The following is a 22,577-nucleotide window of genomic DNA, read 5'->3' on the forward strand; positions in this document are numbered from 1 at the left end:
AGCTTGCCCAAAAAGCAGCTTCATTTGATCATTAACAAAAAACCAGAAGTTGCATCAAAACCAAATCATAAACATGGTGTTGTAGGAAGTGACCTGCTTTAGATCCTCACCAGTTCACACAACATTAGCTTAATCCTGTCGCCAGTTGATTTTGGAGTATGTCAGTGCTGGCTTTACTTCTTAGCAGAGATTTAAATTGTAGAAAATTTTCAAAGGCAGAGCTTCTATTGATAGCCAGTGGGAAAGGGATCATCTAATTCTGTCCATGCTCCTGAAAAACACCCCTTTATCTTGTTAGCAGAGCACTTCAATGAAACCACATGGTTAAGCTTAAAATGTGAACCTGTAATGATAATAAAAGTAATTATTCTTCTTGTCCTTGCTACAGAGGACACCAAATGTACCTTCAGATATTAAGCTGCATCTGCAGGAAGGAGAATCTGAGAACTGTTTTCTTTTCCATGCTTTCTTTGAAAGCTGTTAATCCCCTTGTACTGAAGGAGTATGCAGAAGATATATTTAGAAAGAAGTAGAGGAGAGGACACTGTTAGCAGGGAAAATTCAGACTCATAGAAGATGTGTGGTTTCACAGCAAGCATTAAGGCTTTTTAAGTGGTAACTTATGAAGCACATTTTGGGTGTGGCTTCCTGCCAAATAAGAAAAGACCTGGGTATCACTTCCTGCCAGTTAAGAAAAGAGGTGGACTTGGGGGAAAAAATCTTAATTCCTGAATGAGTTGCATTGACATGGGAGGAGAATGTATGTGACTATAAATAAAAGGTTAGACCTGCAGATGTTCAAATAACTGGGATGGATGGAGAGTGTATTAGAAGAGGGGGAAGAAATAGCTTTTTTCAAGAAGTGTGAGAGGTTCTTAGGGGGGTTTTTTGTTGTTACTGTTTTTCTTGGGTTATGGGCAAACTAAGGATGGTAGGTAAATATTATCAGTAATCACTTTATAGCATTTTTGGTCTTCCATCTTTCCTTCTTTCCTTTCTCACCAGAAAAGAGCGTGAAATGAGGCTGAAAAATAAGAAATTAGTTCAGAAAATGTCACAAATGAATTTGAAGAAAAAAGTAATCACCATATGAATATTTTATTGAGGAACAAGAGAGACATGAATAATAATTTTTGTGGTTTAGCATGTCATTTCTGGGGTCAGAATCAGAATCTTACCAGAAGATTTTGACCAGCTGCCCTCAAGACTACCTTTTGTCAAAGGGTTGTCTGGAACAGTGCAATGAAGACTTACTAACTGAGCTTTTATTTTTGATAATGCTAGTTTAAACTAATCCAACAAGCAGAGTACATCTTGTGATCTATTCTGCTGCTTTTTTATTGCTTTTTTAAAAAAAAAGTTCCTTTACTGACTAAGAAGTAGAGAATAATTTTCAGTGGCTCTCCTAGTCTTTCCTGTGTGTTAGCCATCTTTTGGTAGCAATGAAGTGTTGGGAGATACAGAAGGATGGTATTTGAATTTGGGGAACAATGTTTATGTACTCCTTTTTTTGCTTATCCCAGGAGCTAAAAGTCGTGGTTAGTGAAGTTAAAATTCAAGTGCAGATCTCTGTAGAAGATAATTTTACAGCTTCTAGGGACTTTAATTCAAAATAGACAAAATGATTACTCTGTTAACAAAACCATTTCATGAAGTTGACTACGTTACCTAGACCTGTATTGCAGCCTAAAACCAAGGCAGAATTTGTCCCAGTTAGCTTGATCAACTTTAAACAGGGTTAATGGTTAAGTCACTTTGACAATAATAGAAACCACCCACTGGGGAGCTAGTCAGAAGCGTACAGGTGTTATAGTAGTCGTGTTAACATTTTCAGCATTGCTTGAGGAAGGAATAACCTGTTTTAAGTAATTTTTTTACATTAGTAAGTTGGCTGCAGATCAAGTTTATTTTTGGTTTTTAGAAGGAAATAAAACAATGTGTCTGTGGCCTAGGCCTGCAAGTTGCAGGTGATATGTGGTACTAGATAAAAAACTGCTCCCAGTAGTAAGAAATGTAGGTCTGTCTGACAGGCACTGTTATGTCCAGCTGGAGCCAATGTTAAGTGGAGCTCCATGGTGTAGTGTAGTGTAGTTGGATCGTGCCTGTGTTAGTGTGTATAAATAACCTACAGTGTGGGCTGTGATCAAGTTAATTCACTGGGGATGCAAAATTGAATTAGGGCTGGGGTGAAAGGCAGACAAAAGGTTGTGTCACATGGTTATGAACTTGCTTTGTAGGTTGGTAGGTATGCAGCAGGCTAGTGTAATTGAAATGTTTGCAGAAAGGGTCTTTTCTTGGATGAATATTGTGGTTGGAATAGGAAATAGAGCAGGATGACTTGGGGAGATTTGAGGAGCTAGTAGAACTAATTTTGTCAATTGTTGAGCCCTGTAAAAATAGAGAAAAGGGAAAAGGGTAGTGAATTGTAATAGCAGAGCGCGTGTCTGAATAGAACTGTTTTGGGACAACAGCCCAGTGAAACTTCTGCTTGATGCTTTTTTTCCCTGCAGAAATTGTTCCCTGAGGGACCTTTCATAGAACATTTCTTTTGTTCTTTTAGATTGATCCATTCATTAAAAGATGTGCATGTATTTAAATTTCTGTGACTCATCTCTTTTAGTACTGTTTGGTAGCAGCAAGTGTATCTGAAGTGTTCCACTGTATATCCTGGAGATGGTTTGATATATATCCTTGGTATACTTTTTGAGGAAGTGAAGTTAAAGTGGAGTAGATGCTGAATGTTTTAGGTGGGCCCAACCCTGGCAACTACATTGTCATAGAAAGCATAAGAACCACCCTGTTCTTGCATGCCTCTCTTAAGGCAGTGGTGTAAGAAGGTGATTGCATCAGTCTTGGCAAGCCAGTAGAGAGGGCTTTCTTACAGAGACATCATTGGAAGATGCAGCTTTTTGTATCCTACCTCTCTTTGCATGTTGGACAATATTTTGATATGCAAGGAACCTGTTTTCATTGTGTCCTAATCTAACTAGAGGTAAAGCACTCCTGTTTTTTTGGCAGGAGTGGGGTGATGATGTTTTGTTTTGAGGGTGTTTTTCTTACAAACAGCCACAAAACCTCCAGCAAATGTTGATCACCAGTGCAACTTTTCTGTTTTGCATAGCATGGGAACACTGACTAGTTTGTTGTGTCCAACTCTTGTTGAAATGACAAGGTAGCCATTGTGGTAGAATGTCCTTTTGCTCTCCTGATGGCTTACAGGTATTTTTCCTTTCACAAGAAGGAAATGGTGGTGTTTATTTGCATTTGAGTAGTTGGCTTTTTGTTTGTTTGGGTTTACTTACTTCCCTTAACACTTTTGAGAACTTATGTGGTAGAAATTCAGTGTAAATTGAAATATTACAGACTACTAGGAGGATTGGGTGAATCCCCTGACAAGATCTGTTGCTGTGTTCTTGCGTAGTCTTGTGAGAATCAGAAATTCTATTCATGTTAAGTTCTGCCAAGAAGGGTTGTATGCATTTATTGATGATACTGTCATCCTATGAGGCAGTATGTGTCACTGATAAGGGTTTCCAGTGCTGCACTGTGCAGGGTCAGCTCCATTCCTGTTGACTTGAGTGCAAGGATCTGCATTGTGAAGGTGTGACATCAGAAGACTATAGTCTCTTTCAATAAGAAAGAGTCGGAAGCAAGGCAGAGACAAAAATTGTGTGACTGAACGCTAGAGAACAGGAATAGGAACAATAGCAACAGGTGTTATATGCAAAGTAATCATCAGCTAAGGGTAAAGCACATGGCAACAGATGCTGTTTGTCTAAGCACTGGTGTTATGCATGTTGGATTGTATTCAAGGGCTGTGGAGGTGGTGGACTGCCTTCCTCTTATAAACAGGGGAAATCCATTAGTGCAACCTACTGTCATAAAGCCCATAAAGTAGAATGAGTCCAGATAAACGGTTTCGTGTTATGACTTCACACAAAAGCATCTTGGGAGATGGAAAATACTTGCCCTAAATTGCCTGGCTAGTACTACTGCTTTTTTGAACAGCTGTTTATTTTGTGAGGATAACCCCTTTGGCCTAACTCTGTTGTAGAGCAAAGTACTACTCTTTATTCGTATGGCTAGCAGATTTGGAGCCTCATGAATTTGTTAGTATCATAACTGTATGCAGTAATTAAAACTAATAGGCTTTTTAATTTTACTGATTAAGAATATTGAATTGTCAAAATAAAAGTGAAGTGCAAGTGATGGACTAGACAGACCTGGATGTGGTTTCTAATGTCTTCTCAGTCATGCTGCTGTTGTACAAGATCATTCCATTTTAGTGGTGACCAGTTTTTGGAATGTAGAAAACAGCACACTGTATTTGTGCCCTTGAAGGTTAACAACCGTGCTTTTCACTGTTGTGCAAACAAAATGGGATCTATCATTAATACCAACATACATCACAAAACACATGCAGGGTCAGAACGAGAAGATTTTTCGAGTTTCCCAGTACATGGTATGTCAACATCTTCATTAAATTTAATAACTTGCAGCAGCGAATGCGATGAAAACTGCTAAGTGAAACACCCCGTCCCCTGTTCCAGCTTTTTCCTGAACTTTAGTCCTTGCCAGTGGAACAGAACTTTGCTTCAGATAGAGACTGTAATATAAATACATTCGCTTGCTTTGCCAGAGCTAGGCTGGGTACAAAACTGCTTGACTAAGTCCTGTTTCTGGGACTGTTGTTTAAGAACTGTAAATCCCTTCCCATTTCTGTACACTTTTTCAAAGTGGATAATGTATAATCAGGGTGTGTGTCTTCCATGCCACTTGACAGATGAAATCCTGAGTGGTGCAGAGGGCCTTTAGCAGGTTTGCTAAAGCAATTTCATGTACTACCAGAATAAGAGAGAATAGTGAAAAGCAAGGAGACTTTTCAACAAAAATGTCTTAGCTGGTGCCAATGAGGCAGGTTTGTTACAGTGATCCACTCAGCCCTAGAACCACACATCTCCCTCTTCCTTCCACCTTTCAGAAAAAAAGGCAAACACTCCATATGCTTAGATACACTACCCCTGATTTTAATTTTTCTTTTCAAATCCATATCATAGTTTGTGGCTGATTTGTTTATTTCTATTTGTGGGCACTGTTGCTCTTGATAAGGGATATTTTTCTAACCTTCCAATCAGGGCAGAGCATTCCTAAGGTTGTCCTCTTCGCCTTTGGTGCTGTTTCTCTCATTGTTGCTATTGTGGGTGCTGTTTCTCTCATTGTTGCTCTTGTGTCTTATCGGCTGCTGTTTGGGGAAGACCACAATGGTCAGAGTCCTCACAGCCTGGAAAACTTACGTTGGAACAGAATAGCCTGCTCATAGTTTGGAGTTTGTTTTTTTGTTGGGTTTTCTTTTGGTTTGTTTTGGGGTTTTTTTTGAGGGGGGGGAGGGGGTTTGGACCCCACTCTTTTGAAGTTTGAGACCCTATTGTTTGACTGAGGAGGCAGCGAGCCTGTAGTAACTACAGGGAAAATTCAGGCAAGTCTTCAATACCTAATGGCTTTAATTGCAAGGTGAGTTGGAAGGGTAGCATCCATGTTAAGGATGCAAGGTGGTGATTTGCATGCTGCAAAACAGAAGGTGCCTCTGCTTTGGTAGTTGCAGGCAGGCTGCAAAGAGCTGTGTACTTGTTCTGCCTGTTTCCCTCCTTTTGTGCCCCATAGGGGTGATGTTGCATGCTTACTCTGAAGTATCAGATTAACTCATCTTCCTTGCAGGCTGCTTTTTCCCCTGGCTGTGTTCCTTCTTTCTCTAACCTAGAGCAAGTTTCTACTTTTCCCTCAGATGTCGCCTTTCTTTCTTTCCCACAGTGGCCGCATCGCCTGCCAATGCTTGTTAAAAATCCCTGGTACTTGCTGTTGTGTCCTACTTCTTGTGGTCAGCATTAAACTAATTACCAGATGTTGAATCAGATGGGAACTTTTCTCCAGCATCAGATTGGCAGGGACTGGTGGAAAAAGTGCAGGGTTTGTTCACCTCCAAGTTTACTGAACAAAACTCCTCACCATTTCAATGACCTAGGGCACTGAGGATGACCTTGTTCTCTGCAGCTCTTTCCACTGGCATGTAGTTGTTTGAGGTTTGGCCTTTTCCTACAGCATGTTGAGAACAGTTTTTGGCTAGTGGAATGGAGGGAGATGTTTATTCTGTCATTGGCTGTGCTCAGCGAGGTGTCAACTTGCTGTTCATTGTACTTTTTTCTGGTCCTGAGCTTTTTGTGCTGGAACTGAATGGGTAAAGGCAAAATTGAGACTCAACAGGATGGAGACAGGAACTCATGCAGTTGGGAGAAGTTTGCTGTCAGTCTTTATGGATTGGGCTGGCCTGCTGCAATGGGATTGGTGTGATACTGGAAGACTTGTCTAAGGTAGAAAGAAGACAGAGTTAAGTTGTTTAGGTGGATGAATTAATAAATGAAAGAAGAAACATCTTCTGGATTCCTTCTGGGCAAACAGAAGTGATGTGATTGCACCCACAGGGGAAAGAAAGAAAGAGGCGTATCTATACTCTGGTTGGTTTTTTCCTGGGGTTTTTTTGCGAATTTTTTTTTTCTCTGATGTTTATGTTTAGGATAGGGGATGAAGTGGTAGGTGATGCTTTCTTAGCTGTCAAGTGCTACTGCTGTCCCTGGAATTTGTGATCACTCTGTACAGTGTAAAAAGGATGCTATTGCTGTCAAAGTATGTGTGGTATAACTTGACCGGTGCTGTGCAAGAGAGCATTTCTGTAGGCTGTTGTTCCCACGTGTTAGTAGCCTTCTTGTGTAAGATAACTGATGCTCTCCCTGTCTCCTGAGACTTCAGTTACTTTCTATTGATCTAAATGCTGCTAGAGGGATTTGGTGCTTGACAGGGAGTAAAACTCCTTTGCTTATTTTAGCTCTGGTGAAGTGGACATACGTCATCACCATAGTTGATGGCCCAAAGTTTGATGTTTAAGTAGCTGGGTTTATTTCTTCTTTAAGGGACACTGTTGGTACATTTTGGTACCAGTCCTTGAAAATACTGCCTGAAGTGATCTGAGCTCAGAGCTGGTGATAGAGATGAGGCTTTTCTGTTGCTGGTAATAATGATAATAATGATGTCAAGGTGTATGCTGGAGGTCTCCAAAACAAATTTCAGGTTACTGATCTCTATGATTAGGATGGATCCTCAGTACCCATATATTGTCACTGTAATTTTAGGGCCAGTTTTAAAGCAGGATGCAAAAATGTAGCACTTCATAAAGCTGTATTTCTTTCCCCTCTTTATTTCCAGCTTAGAGGCCAGTGAGCATTTAGGTGACAGCAGCATGTGTGTTTGTGGCTGTATGTTTTTATTAATACAAATACATAAAGGGTCAGAGTAATAAAGAAGGAAATGTGGAGTGCTCCTGAAAAATATCTGATGAATTGCCCTTAAAGGTGAGAAGGAAATAATGGAGCGTAACAGCATGAGGATGGTTCCGTTACCAATGCCCCCAAAAGTGGCTCAGTGGATTATTGTCTGAATGAAGAATCAATCAAAGTAGGAAATCTTTGTAAATTCAGAAGCAAACCTGTTACCATTAAGTCCTTTTGGCAGAACAGTTAAATGAGCATCTTGCTAGAGCTATTTCCAGATCTGTTTGTGTTCCTCTTTTCTGTAAGATGCTTCCATTTATGGGGTTTGAGTTTAGCTCACAGAATAAGGAATAGCTAGGCAACTTTGTATTCTATGCATTTTATGGAAATAGGTAAGCACATGGAGATCCCAATGTTTGACATGTTACAGAATTCTTGTTTCAAGTGCCATCCTGTATTTGGACAATAGAATTTCCTTGAATAACAAATTATAAGAATATAGGTTTAAAACATGACAAACAGATCAAACTCTTCACCTGTTATAAGCCAGTGGCAGCAGATTCTCAGCCTGCAATATTCTTTAAACGGAACACAGTGGATAAACACAGGTAAAACAACATGAATGCTGGAGGAAGGGGAACACAATGCACTCCCCATGCATCATCTCTGTGTTGTAAGTGAAAATGGCAATGGGCAAAGCAATTGGTGTGCTTAGAAAGCTGTAGTGGCTTGGCACTGATGTTGCAAAGGTTGCAAGTGGTGGAGCAGCTACTCAAAGAACCTAGTTTATGAGAGGGTTGTGTGCAGCCTAAAGGTGACTAGTAAGTGGCCAAGTCACCTAAAGAACTGCAGAAAAGTTAAACTGAGTTGAAGCCAGGAAGGAAGTTTTGTTGTGGGGAGGACAGGTGAAAAGAAGGGATAACTAGAAATTAAATGGCTTTATGATTAAGTGTTTTCTGACCACTCAAACTGATCCTTCCAAATCAAAGCATTAACAGAGCTGGGTAATGATTCAGGCAGTATTCATGACCATGTTGTGCCTGTCTTGAAAGCTAATGCTAATAGGAATCCCTGGTAGTATTGCGTACTCAAAAACAGAATGGCATGGGAAGCTCTTGGACTGATCCTTCTCTTCTAATGGAAGTAATAGGATATAACTTATTTCATCAACTACCTTACTGCTTCCTAAGTCTTACGTAATTCCTGCTGATTTCCTTTGTATCATCTTATACAGACTATTTTTTTTTTTTATAATTTATATATATTATACATTCTTTCCTTGATCTCAACTATGAAATGCCAAGGTTCTTCAGCAGGCAGCAGTATGAGACTCTCTTTGTAAATTAATTCAGATGATAGAATTATTATTTTTTTCTTCTTAGATTAAATTTATGTCCCTTTGATATTAGCACAAGAAGCTGCATAGCATATATCCAGTTCTATTCAGAGATAGGTGTGCACATGACTTAAGGAGATTCAAAGTTACAAAGAAATAATATGGATATAGTTTCTCACCTGTTTTGAATAAATAAGATCGCATAGGCCATGTATCTTTATGGTTGCCCACTTATGAGCCTTAGATGTATGTATAATACCTTCCTCACAAAAGCTGGTCCAAAATGATGCAAAAAATGTCCTTTACAGATAATGCAGAAATAAATTCCTCCCAGCAAGGTTTTTGGGTTTTGGTGGCTTGGTTTTGGTTGTTTTGGATTTGCGTTTAGGTTTTTTTTGTGTGTGTGTAAATCCTTTAACTTGCAGTTCCTCTCTGGTTACTCTTTTCTTTTGTCTTTTGCATTGTGTGAACAAGGACACAACATTTGTTTCTGTAACTTCTTGTTCACAACATCCTAGCAATGTAGAAGTTCTTTAGTAGAATTCAGAATTTAGCTAGAGGAGTAGGTTCATATTCTGTTTTTAAACATGCAGTGAATAAAATTTGTGAAAAAAAACAAAAAAATGGTTCCCTAAGCTCCTTCATGAATGTTTTCTTGCATCCCTCTGAGTCTTAGTCTCTCTGTCTTCCCTTCTCCTCAGCTTAATTTATTGCCAGCTCATTTCACCCTCCCACATATTCTTCCTTCCAGGTCAGTGCTGCATGGCATAAAGTGAACAAATGTGTGTAGTCTTGACAATCTTTATATGACACCCTGCTTTGCCACCTTCCCACTTTTCAAGCTGTTGCCATTCATGACTGTATGCTATCTTACTGCTCAGTGAGCTGGTAATTTTGAGTCCAAATGAATTTTGGAAAGGATTGTGTTCCTAAATCTTGTAAATTCCACTCTTAGACTTATCTTATGCCTTTTAAAATAATAATTATTATTAGTTCAATCCCCTGTGCTTTTGACCATGTATTTTGTTTGTTCATGTTTTTTGGTATAGTATTGCGTCTTGATTTGGTTTCACAAATACATTTCTACCTGGAGGAAACCATTTGTCTGCTGCTTTTCTTTATTCTTTGGATTTTTTTTGTCATTCTTCACAGAAATCTTCTCTATATGAATGAATTCAGAGAAAATTAAAGAGCTTTCCAAATATTTTCCTTCTAGTCTCTTTAGGACTTTTTCTATAATGTTCTAGGCCTGTATTATTACTAATTCCCTTTTGCCCCCCAAAGCATTTTTAAGCACTTTTTGTTATTTATACGTTGTCTTCAGTTCTTTTCTTATCTCAGGAGCCAAACATCCCCTTCCCCAGTTTCATTTTGTCGTAAAAATGCTGATCTCTTGACTTTGGTTGATGTTTCTGTGTGGATGTATCAGGAAAGCTTGGTGTCTTCGTTGTTGTCTCCTACTGTCTCCTTCTGGTCATTGAGCTATTGAATTATTAGTAGTTTGCAAATGCAATAAACTTGCTTTCCAGTGTGCTCAAATGGCTGCTTTTCCTGAACATTGTTTCTTCCTCCATCCCTACCCCTCATTGTACAGGCATATAAATACTTGTAGTAGATGAGTCTAGTTCTTTTAACCCTAAAAGGATGAAGGAAGAGTTTGATTTCTTTCCTTTAATAGGAACTTCTTCCTCTGGTTTCTCAACTGCTGCTCAGTCACTCTTACTTAGACGTGTCCAGGTGTATTTCTGGTCTGTTGTTTGGTTTAGATGTCTTGTTTTTAGTGTGTGCATATGTTCATTGATAGCTCTGAAAATACCTATGAGGTACTAAAACACCATTTAATTTTTGAGTAAATTTATGTGTCTGGATCAGAACATTTAGTTACTTTTTTCTTCTGAAAAGATCTCAAGTGTGGTTTTTTTTTAGGTATCTGAAACATGTTGTATGCTGCAGTGGATCCATGAAAACTCGGGTTTTCATTTTGTTTCTGTGGTAGGTTTTCATTGTATATTTTTCCCCAGGGTATGCAGATGTGTATCAAGCTGCATTTTCACAATTGCATTGCATTGCATTGCACTGTAGTAACTTCCAGTACCGTTGACAGACTCATTATGCCAGTCTTTGTATCTTACTCTGAATAAAAGTTTTCAGAGTGGCAGCATCACTTACTGGGCATTTAAGTGGTTTAGGTACTCTGGAAAGCTGTCTCTCTTCACCCCATGCAGAGACACAATGAAACTTAACTTACGTGTTATTACCAGCACACAGTAGTAATTTAGATACGGCTGTGTTGATGAGTCACCATGTGGACAATAATTTCTACTGCTTTCCTTTCAACTAGTCATTTCTGCACTTGGATATGAGAATGCTGTTGTATCCTGAGGGTAGATTCTGTAGTCTTTTAGATCCATAGGTGCTGGCAGGGATTACACTACTTGCTAGACTTGTTATTCTTCTTGTGCAGGTAGTCTGTAGGGTAGATGTGATATGTGAAATCTCAAAATTGGGATTTGCAGCATCACTGCTGTTCTTCCATTCTGACTACATCAATACTGATAATTTTTGACTCTTAACATGATTGTAGGTGTCCTTCCTTTTACGTCAGATTGTCCCATGCTGTTACTTTGCTTTTGGAGTGGTATGGTGAAGTCCTTCCATTCATTTTGGATAAGATTACTTTTAAAAATGGATCTCAGTGTTTTTGGTGTGGGCTTTTTTTTGTTTGACGTTTTAAAATCAGTCATAGCTAAGTATTCAGTTTTCTTTCCTTGCATTGCATATATGAACATACTTTATTTTCTTCTGCTGTGTCAAGGCTGTTCATAGAAAAAAATGCCTTTTTTTCCTTAACATGTGATCAGTACTTCCTGATGTTTAATTTTTCTTTATTGTCTTCCCCTTCATGTTTTCTCTTTGCATTTATGCTTTACATTATTTAATACAAATTCTCTTAACTCTTCCCTTTTCTTATTTTAATGTCTTTCTTCTGCTTTCTGACTTTGATGTAGGCTTCTAAGGCCATTTTACTTTTTTCAGACACGGATGGCTTAGACCCTCTTCCCTGCTCCAGGTCAAAGCTGTTAACACTTTGCTGGAGTGCCCCCAACCGTTTGTGCTTGGGGTGCAGGAAAAAGTCTGAGGTGGAATTTGCATTGTTTACAGCTGGGACTGAATTATTGGTCAGTTCTGAGGGGAACGTTTTCTTGTCTTCCTCCTTCATTCTCTACTCTTAACATTCAGGCATCCTGTGTTGTTGCAGCAACACCACCAAAAGGTGTCCAGCAGCTTGAGACTTGTGTAAATGCTAAGGCTTGCACTTCGTCAACATCTTAAGTTAGCCCAGCACTGAAGTACATGCAGAGCTGTTTGGAACACCAGTCTGTTCTTCCAGCAGAACGGAGGTGGTGCCTGTGTAGAAGTGCTCTGCCAGTTTAAGGCAGTGCTTGATCCTTGACTGAGGGGATTTGCCTCCCTCCTCTCGTCCTTCTCTCAGGTACTGCTTTTGAAAAATAAATAAAAAAATCCAAACCCTTGACTCCATCATGTTTCTTATTTGCTGGCAGTTCATTATGTGCTGTGTGCTAAACTGCATGTTTGGAAGCAAACTCGAGTCAGTTGCTGTCTTTCCACTGCCTTCACTGGTTTTGGAGTGGGCATCAAAAAGTGTGGTTCAGTCAAGCTGGTGGAAAGCCTCCCATCCCATGCCTTTAGTTGGCTTCAGACTCTGACCACAGTGTTCCTGATGGAGCTGGTTTGCACCTGTATGCTAGGGTAGTTGTCTGGCAAGCTGATTCTCAGAAACTTAACAGAAGCCCTATACATGTGTTAATCCTGGGTGGGTTTCTTCAGGAAGTGCTAAATCTTGCACTCCAGAAGGATTGCAAAATAATGAAAGCATTTGACAAGGGAAAAGGAGAAGAATACACAGGCAGAACTAGGGACATGCATGATAACATTGTTTATGTGTAAACTTTCTGTATAAGCTCTTTAGGTGGCTTTTTTTCTGTAAATATCATAACTATCTTAATTGTAACAGAGCAATACACTAAAAATTGCAAGGTGGCCAGCATGAATTCTGGTTGAAAGACAGTAAGAATTCAAATTTTTAAAGGTAGAATTTGCTTTTGGCTGTTCCTGATGACAAGGAAAGCTACTTTGTGTACTTTTTTTTCTGTGGGAATAGACATGTTCTTTTGCAGTTTTCATATACCAGATTCCACGGAAGTAGGTAAGTATCAGATTGGAAGTATGAAAGCTGGAATAATAGACACCAGATGACAAGGGAAGTGGAAACATCTGAAGTATAGTAGATCTTCCAAATACTAAGAAAACTTCCTTGTTCTGAAAATAATAATTTTTAAACCTGTAATGTTTTTAGCAATGGACGTCACTGAAACTTTTGCTAGGAACCTTGATGATGTGATGGAAATTTTTGATCCTTTCCTCCTGAGGAAGGGAGCAGTAAGCTATAAACTAGACTTCAGTCAGTACTCTACAAGTAGTTTGGCTAGTACACGTACAAAAAGGACACTTTCCAGTGTGATTAACTTTTTTCAGGCAGTCATATCCTTGTCAGGAAATTGTCTTAACTGTGTTTTAAGCTTTTAGAAGCATTGAACCCCGTAGCCCAGACACCAGGCTGCAGATATGCAAGTCAGCAGATCTGCTCTGAACTATGCATTGTTCTGGGCCTCAAGGTCTGGTTCCAAAACAGGGTGAGTGCACAATTGCTGCTTTTGAGGGAGAAGAGACTTGTGCAGAGGTTTGCAGCTCCTCAGGCCTGGCCTGTGCCAAAGTAAATGAAGTGAGGAGTCTGTTTCAAACACAAGGAGAAGAAAGCCTTGACATTTGAACAGGTGGAGCTCACTGTGAGCACTCATGGTGAGCAAACCTGCTGTAGAAGTGGTGGAAACAAGAGATGATAAATGCTGCATTGTAATCCAGCCTCAGTTCATGAGGCTTGGGTAGGAAAAACAAAAAGTATTTCATTCAATTTACCAGTATCTTTTATGTCTCTGCCTTTGCCTTTACTGTACACCTGGTATTGAAGCCAGGGGAGCCTGGAGACATTTATCTCCTGCTTGTGGTTTGGGTTTTTTTGATGTTGTTAGTTTGTTTTTCATTTCTCTGGCATGTATAACCCCCTTCTGTGGTAGTGAGAAAAGAAAGCAGGCCTTTTACTCTTTTGGAGACAGGTGGAGAAGTCCCCACACTGAATGCTGTATTAGGCCTGTTTGCCTTTTGTTTCTACATACTAATTGGTTAGAATGCATGGTGCTAAGTTCCCACAAGTGTGTCTGTTGGAGAATTCCTACATATCTAGCTTCGGGAAATTAAGCTTTGGAAAATGAAGTACCCATCAAAGCAGGAGGTAGCTGGTACAGTTTGTATCCCAACTTCCCTCCCCCCTAGCTTTTTTCCCCCTTCTTCCAGAAAGCTTAAGAAAAGAGGCTTTTGTCTTCTTTTCAGGAAAGTTACACTGAAATTCATCTGTGCTTTATTCATCCGCTTTCATTTGTGCCATTCATGGGCAGCTGTGGGTTATATAGGACAAAGCAGATGAATTCCTAACCTCCACATTCAAGCAATGTGCTGGGAAAGGTTGAACACCACCCTCCCCCTCTTGTGTTTTTTTGGGTCCAACTAAAGTATTATAGCTTTCAGTTTCAGTACTGAGACATCTCCGGGCTGTGTTTCTCCACATACCATTAAAATGGTGTCACAGAGTTCTGCTGGGTTGTAGAAGGGATACATCTATACAGACATATCTATACAAAGAGGTCTCTTTCTCAGTGCAGCAAACTTGCAACTTCTAAGGAAATGTGGTTTAGAAGTTTGCTTTAGTGGAATTTATCATTAAATACCTTTTTTTCTAATGATGACTTAATTTCAAATATCATCTGCTGAGGGAACTTGGAATTACCTTTTGTGAAGACTGCTTCAAATGTGACAAAGTTACATTGCATCATTTCGCTGAAGTGAACTTCTGATGTGTGTTTCTTCATTGAATAAGAAGGGAAGGGTATCCATTTATTTTCCCTTTCATATTTCCACCCCCCACCCCCACTTTTAGATAGGCTATTTACATGTATCCTGTGCCAGATCTTCATCTGGTGTAAACTGGCATAAGACATTTGAGAGGATCTGATCTGGTTTATGCACCAAACATATAAACACTTGGCAGTATGATTCATGTGTTTACCTTCACAAATTACGTGTCTTAAAACCAGACTTCTTTTTAGACTAATTTTAACTCAAATCATAGAATCATAGAAATCTGTCACCTCTTTCCTACCTAAATCAGATCTAAAAAGCAGAATTTATATTGATCACCTTTTAAATTGTAGAATACATATTAGATTAGTTTAGATTAGATTAAGAAGTGCTACACCTGTTTTTCTTAATCCCTTCAGAAAGCTGTCGGCGGATTTCATAACCAACATCTCGATCAACTCCCTTTAAGAGCCAATAGCTTCTGGAGCATGCCTCAAACCTTTTCAGATCTGTTTATGCACCTGGAATAACAACTTCTCCCTGTTTCTCTACAGACTCTTCATACTCTGAGCCTCCTGATGTTCAGCAGCAGTTGAACCACTACCAGTCTGCAGCTTTGGCCAGGAACAACAACAACATCAGCCCAGTCCCACTTTCTGGGAGTGCTGCAGGAATGGAAAAAATGGAAGCCATCCTTAACTGTGAATTTTGTGAATTCTCCTCGGGTTACATACAGAGCATTCGGCGTCACTACCGTGACAAGCACGGAGGAAAAAAACTCTTCAAGTGCAAAGATTGTTCCTTTTATACAGGCTTTAAGTAAGTACTGTGCAAAACAGATAAACTGAACTCATAAGGGGGTTTTTAGCACTTGAAAAGACTTCTGAGATCTTTGAGAGCTGGCTGTAGCTAACAGAAACATGGCCACTGCTGACCAGGGAGTGGAACATAGGAAATGCCATGCCAGATCACAGCAGCATCCATGTAATCCATTTTCCTCTCTCCCACAACAGCCGGTACCATCTGCTGCAGACGAAAGCACCGTAAGTCCTTGCAGCAGGTTTTAGAATCATAGAATTGTTTAGGTTAGGAAAGACCTTTAAGATCATAGAGTCCAACTGCTAATCTAGCACCACCATTAAACCATGTCGCTAAGTGCCACATCCACACATCTTTTAAATACCTCTAGGGATGGTGGCTCAACCACTTCCCTGGGCAACCTCTTCCAATGCTTGACAAGCGTTTTGGTGAAGACCTTTTTCCTAATATCCAATCTAAACCTCCCTTGGCACAAGTTGAGGCCATTTCCTCTTGTCCCATCGCTTGTAACTTGGGAGAAAAGACTGACACCCACCTTGCTACAGCCTCCTTTCAGGTAGTTGTATAGAGGAATAAGGTCTCCCCTGAGCCTCCTTTTCTCCAGGCTAAACAACCCCAGATCCTTCAGCAGCTTCTCATAAGACTTGTTCTCTAGACCCTTCACCAGCTTCGTTGCCCTTCTCTAGACACACTCCAGCACCTCAATGTCTGTCTTGTAGTGAGGGGCCCAAAAGTGAACAGTATTTGAGGTGCAGCCTCACCAGTGCTGACTATAGGGGGACAATAATTTTGCCAGCCTTATTGGCCAGACTGTTTCTGGTACAAGCCAGGATGCTATTGGCCTTCTTGGCCACCTGGGCACACTGCTGGCTCATGTTCAGCTGGGTGTTAGCCAGCACCCCCAGGTCCTTTCCCACCGGGCACTTTCCAGCCACTGTTCCCCGAGCCTGTAGTATTGCGTGGGTTGTTGTGACCCAAGTGCAGGACCCAGCATTTAAGCCTTGTTGAACCTCATAAAATTGGTCTTGACCCATTGATCCAGCCTGTACAGATCCCTCTGCAGATCCTTCCTAGCCTCAGGCAGATCAGCACTGCCACCCAATTTGTTGTCATCTGCAAACTTAATGATGGTACACTCAATCCCCTTGTCTAGATCATTGATAAAGGTACCAACAGAACCAACAACCAACCGGATTTAACTCCATTCACCACCACTTGTTGGGCTTGGCCATCGAGCCAGTTTTTTACCCAGCAGAGAGTACACCCATCTGAGCCATGAGCAGCCAGTTTCTCCAGGAGAATGCGTGGGAAATGGTGTGAAAGGCTTTACTAAAGTCCAGGTACACAACATCCACAGCCACTAAGTGGGTTAGTCAAGTAGGACCTATCTTCATAAAGTCATGCGGACTGGGCCTGATCACCTGGTTGTACTGTATGTGATCTGTGTTGGCACTCAGGATGATCTGCTCCATAACCTTCCCCAGCACCAAGGTCAGGCTGTGACAAGCTTGCAGTTCCCCAGATCCTCTTTCCTGCCCTTTTTGTAGATGGGTGTCACATTTGCTAACCTCCCCTTCTTCTTTGGGACCTCCCCAGTTAGCCATGACTGCTGATAAATGGTGGAAAGTGGCATGATGAGCACTTCTGCCAGATTGCACACCTGGGTGGATCCCATGTGGCCCCATAGACTGGTGTCTGTGTCCAAAGGTCATGACTGTTTCCCCTTGCATTATGGGGGCTTCATTCTGCTCCTTGTCCTTGTCCTCCAGCTCAGGGGGCTGGGTACCCCAGCAACAAATGGTCTTACTATTGAAGACTGAAACAAAGAAAGCATTAGATACCCCAGCCTTTTCCTCATCCTTTGTCACTATGTTTTTCCATGTTTCATCCAGCGAAGGATGGAGATTCTTCTTAGTTCTACTTTTGTTGCTGATGCATTTATAGAAATGTTCTTTATTGTGTTTTGCAGCAGCAGCCAGATTAAGTTGGGCTTTGGCCCTTCTAATTTTCTCCCTGCATAACCTCATGACACCCTTGTAGTCCTCCTGAGTGGCCTGCCCCCTTCTTCCAAAGCTCATAGTCTCTCCTTTTTTCCCCTGAGTTCCAGCCAAAGCTCCCTGCTCAGCCAGGTTCCAGCCATCACATCACCCCCAACTCCTTCTGTGTTTGCTAAGAACAATAGGTCCAGCAGGACGGGACGTCAGTTTACTTGCCAGAGGAAACAGTACAGGTAGTAGCTTTCCTCAGCATAGGCAATTAGAGGGTTCTCCTTATCGCCAAGTCTGAAAATGTTCTCTACAAAAATAAGGTAATTTCTTGGTATAACCAGCATGAAGCATGGGACAATCAAGTGTCCTAGGGTGACAGGAGAATCTCTATCACCTTGCTGTAGGAAACCTCTCTCATGTAATTTTATTTCTCCCACCGTCTATCTAGCTGAAATTGAAAGTATTCTTTAGCATCCCTGATAACATATAGAGGCACCTCAGAAAATCCAATTAGATGTGCAAAATTTAAAAATTTGGTGCTGTGTTTGTTTGTTTGTGTGTATGTGTGCTTTTAGCTACTGTTCCATAAGGAAAAAAAGAGCCTGTGCACCTGTGCTATTCATCATTTCTTCCTGATATGCTGGCCCCTCAAGCATAACTCCCTCATCTGACATTTGATGTCTCAGACTTAAGTTCTTAGGAGACTGATGACTGTAAACAGTATGACTGGATAAAGGAGAGTTTTGTTGAAGAAAAATGTGGAGTACAAACCTGAGAGAATCCACAAAAAAGCAACTTCTAGTTACATGTGTCTAACCTCTTGCTTGAGCCCCTAGCTGCCTCTGTGGTAAAATTTGCTGCTTTTGCTTTATATCCTGATTGCTATCTGTCTGTAAGATTACCAGAAATTGCCAGGTCCGTTCAATATGTTCATATCTTGCAAGTGCCATTTTCTTCCACCTGGATGAAATGAAATCATCTTAAATCAAGCAGCATTTAAACACATTCATAGTTGCATAAGGGAGTAGTGTTCTTTCATGTGGTGTCTCATTCAGGGATTAAGTCTTGCTTCTTTTAGAAGCACAGCATGTTTTCTGTCTTTAAAAGAAAAAGGAGGGCGGAGGGAGGGGGGCAAAAACCCCCATACCAATCCCCCCTTCAATTCAGAAACTTAAACCTGTGAAAACTCTCACTGAAGTTGACAGAAATACACCTGTAGAATTCAGTGATCACTGGATTGGGCCTGTATCCAGTTGTGTTAGTAAGTTGCTTTGTGTTCAAGCTAACAGTCTTGAAGACTTCAGAGGCTTCTGAGTTTAGGTCAATGTGGCAAGCTCCTTAGCTTTACCACTGCTTTAGGAACAAAATAACCAAATGCCCCAAGTTTAGAGACATTTCTCATTTCAGTAGCTGAGCTTGTGGTTTCATAGGTGTACAGTTAATTTCCTCTGTATGCATGTCTCTTGCAATGTTTGAGTATGTAGCCAATGTAATGCCAGCATGATTTTTTTTTGTTGAAAAGTGCTGTGGAGTATTTGCTTATTCCTCCACATTAATAAATAGAGTATTCTTAGGCATGGGTTTTCAGATCTTGATAGCTGACACTTTAAAACTTAACTGCTTGGTGCCAAACTCACTGTGAACAGAAGGCTGTTTTGTATCCTGAATCTAAACTTTTTAGCTGGTTTTGGGCTTATACTACAAATACAGAGATGGTTAAGGATGTTATTTGCCTGCAGAAATAATTCTGTCCTCACCTCTGCAAGTCCAGAATGGTTGATAGATTTTGTTCAACTTGCTAAAAATTTAATCTTTGCCAGAGAAAGTACACTGAATGTTTCAGCCTGAAGACAACAAGCATGAAAGATGGGAATTCTTTTGCTATCTTAACTATAGCAATGTGACTTTAGAGCAACCCATGCAAAAGAGTTAGAATGAGTGTTTGTTACTTGAGGGTACAAGCCTGCAAATACCTCTGCTCATGTGTTACTCATGTGAGTAGCCCCACTGAAATGCCATGTGGTACTGTGAAGACAAGGCTGAGTGGTTTCTGTACTATTTTACATGACACATCCCTTATAGAGCTGTGACACTTCACCATTCCCTGCACACCTCTTCTGACTGCTTCCATCTCTCCCTCCTGTTTCACAGATCTGCTTTTACTATGCACGTGGAAGCTGGGCATTCAGCAGTTCCTGAGGAAGGACCCAAAGACCTTCGCTGTCCTCTTTGCCTATATCACACCAAATATAAACGCAACATGATTGACCATATAGTTCTGCACAGAGGTAACAATATCCCTATATGTGTCTGTATCTATGAGGAGAATGCTGAGCCATGCCCTTACCTTTCAGACTGGTTTCAATACATTTTCCTATTTCTGTACATGAGGGCAAGCATGTTGAATTAGTCATCAGCCTTTGAATATCTTTTGTTTCATTTCTAAATTATGCATCTTATTTATTTCCTGTAAAATTCAAAGTTAGCCAGTCCTGAAACAGGGTAGATATATAATGTTTTTTAAGCTTTTCCTGTAGAGGGGTTATCAGTCATCAAACACCTGTTTAGCAAGAGTTGCATAATTTACAGCTCTCATTTAGGCCAGATTTCTTTCCTGCTTATGTCCGTGTTATAATAAAAGCCCTACTGTCATAAAATCTGTGACAAGGTATATCAACTAACCATAGAGGCTCCAAAATAGCCCTTGATTACTTTCTTGATTTTTTTTCTCTTTACTGTTCTTAGGATCAAAACAAGAATTACCGTATTTTTGTTTTTCTTTAAGACTCCTATTTCCACCTCTCCCTTCTTTTTTTAAAATAGCTAAAAGCAGGATTAGGGATTTCTATATTCTATTAACTGCGGGCTTACTAGCTCAGAAGAGACAGCTGTTTGGGCTCTCTGGGCTGGGATTCCTGCCCATAGCTATCACACTTGGTGCTTGTAGATGGTCTGTTGGCTGCCGAAATCCAAACCCATGTGTTGGGATGGCACTCTGCCTGCTTGCAGGTTGGGCAGAGTTTCACAGTAGGGTATTGGTGGTGAGCAAACACAAGTTTTGCATGCCATCTTTTTCCTGGAGGAGATCCTGGTGTGACAAGCGCTATCATAATTCCTTGTAACATACCACTTTTAAGTGTTAGTAGCTTGAAGTCCTTCTTATACCAAAGCAGTGAGGTTGGCAGAGTTCATACAAATTTCTGTCTGGTAGCAGGGCTGTTCCGAGGGAACATCTGGGGAAAATGACCTGTCAGTGATTCAGAAAGCACATTACAAAGCTGCCTTATTTGGTTGTAAGAGTTTGGCAGATGCTTTAGGTTTTACTTCCTGTCTTTGAAGGTGTTGCTGTGTTGGATTTTGCCCAGCTTCAGGGTATACTCCAGAATTAGCTCACTTTAGAGGAGAGGAGGGTTTAGTTAACCCCTTGCAGGAGACCATGTTTTTCCAAGTGCTGCCGAGTTGTGTTCTGTTTTGTGGCTGTGCCAGGGCTCCAGTGAACACTGCCAACCCTTTAAAATACAGATAAACAGGGATAACTGTTAGGGCTTAGTTAGGGTACTTTTCATCATGCATAGAATTGACACTGGGAACGTCCAGCTGCAGAATTGGATGAGTACTTAATGAGCTGAAGCAGCTGCACTACCTGTACAGAGCTATTTCTGGCCAGTTGCAAGGAGGTGGTTACCTCCTGGGTAATGGAAACATATTTGTAGAGCTGTTGCTTCAGTTGCACAAACCAGCCTCGAGCCTTTGTGCTGCTGAAACAAAGCTGATAGCAAAGGACATCACGGTATACCTACTAGAGCACTGGGAGAGGTAAAACAAAGTAAAAGAAGTTTTAATGTAAATGGGATTATAGCTGATAGAGAATCTCAGAGGCCACTGAGGGAGGGGCAAGAGTCTCCTAGCATCAAGCATCCAGGTAATAAAGTAGGGTCCTTCCTTAAAGTGCTTTCTGGTGCACATATCCAGCTAAAAAACCCTCTACCATTGTGTTTATTTGTGTGGCAGCTGAAGCAGACAATTTTGACAACTTTTAATATGCAGTGAAAGACTGAGGGATGGTGAATGTAGCCTGAGATGACTTTCCTTTTTATAATGATTGCATTTATAAAACAAGGGCATAGCCCTGAGCTGTGGTCCAGGAAAATTAGTTTTGAGGTAGATGGAGTAGTGCAGTGTGTAAAATCAAGGGTGAGAAGGATTTGATCCATTCATAGTTAATGTTCCTTCTGTGTAAAAAGACATGTTTACAGATATGTGACTATTACATTACTTCCAAGTTGCTTCACCCCTAATCCTTGGTGAAACAGCATGTGCTTGAAATGGAGAGTGTATTTGCCGCTTAATGAGTGGCTATGGAAGCTGCATTTTATAGGGCTGAATGCCTAGTGAGAAAAAATCAGGCAAGGAATTTGCTTCCTATTAAGAGTGAGGGCAAACAGGAATCTTCCAAGAGCCTTCTTCCATTTATCACTTATTCCTCATCAGTATAAAAGTGGTTCACCATCCCTTCTGTGGGTACAGATGAACCACAGACTCATTGTGGGTGGCCTGTAGCAGGGGACTTTCGCAGCTAGAGGCTAGTACGCAGGTAGATGAAGAGGTTTGGCTCTCACGTTCTTCCTGGCCTTTGTGGCAGGCAAGCCTGGTGAGAGGAAGCACAGAGGGGACAGTGAACTCTTGTTCTGTGTCCAGCAGAGGTGCTGGCCTTTAATTTAGTCCAGACAATGCAATTAGTTTTCATTATCCCTTCCGGTAGCATTCCTGTCACACGTTTTGAAACATGTTGGTATTTTCCAGGGCTGAATGCAACTTACCAAGAATACTATTGGGTCTACTTTAAAATTCTTGGGGCATAATTTTTTCTTCTTTTAGTGATCATTTTATTCTCTTCTGGTACAAATAGTGATTTCATTGTTCCATTTATTAGAAAACACACCTGTTTCTCTTGAATGGTAACTTCAAGATAAAAAAGTCGAATTTTCAAATTCATCTACCTTCCCAAAGGCTTCATTGCTACATAGCCTGATCCCTTGCATGTGGTTGTTACTGGCATTATTCCTTGTGCACACAGCTTTGTTGATACATGCAGAATCCTTGTGCTGTGCTTGCTTTTGG

At 40.7% G+C, this 22,577-nt stretch overlaps 1 protein-coding gene across 3 annotated transcripts in view; it reads left to right on the forward strand.

The window, feature by feature from the left end:
• Positions 1-22,577, forward strand: part of ZNF462 (zinc finger protein 462) — a 93,430-nt gene that overhangs the window by 56,406 nt on the left and 14,447 nt on the right. For all 3 annotated transcript variants that reach the window (XM_037373252.1, XM_037373254.1, XM_037373253.1), the window contains 2 exons: positions 15,204-15,468; positions 19,608-19,744. In XM_037373252.1, the coding sequence (XP_037229149.1) occupies positions 15,204-15,468; positions 19,608-19,744 (402 nt within the window). The remainder of the gene's footprint in view (positions 1-15,203; positions 15,469-19,607; positions 19,745-22,577) is intronic.

This window comes from Falco rusticolus, chromosome Z, assembly GCF_015220075.1.
Source record: "Falco rusticolus isolate bFalRus1 chromosome Z, bFalRus1.pri, whole genome shotgun sequence".
Lineage (NCBI taxonomy): Eukaryota > Metazoa > Chordata > Aves > Falconiformes > Falconidae > Falco > Falco rusticolus.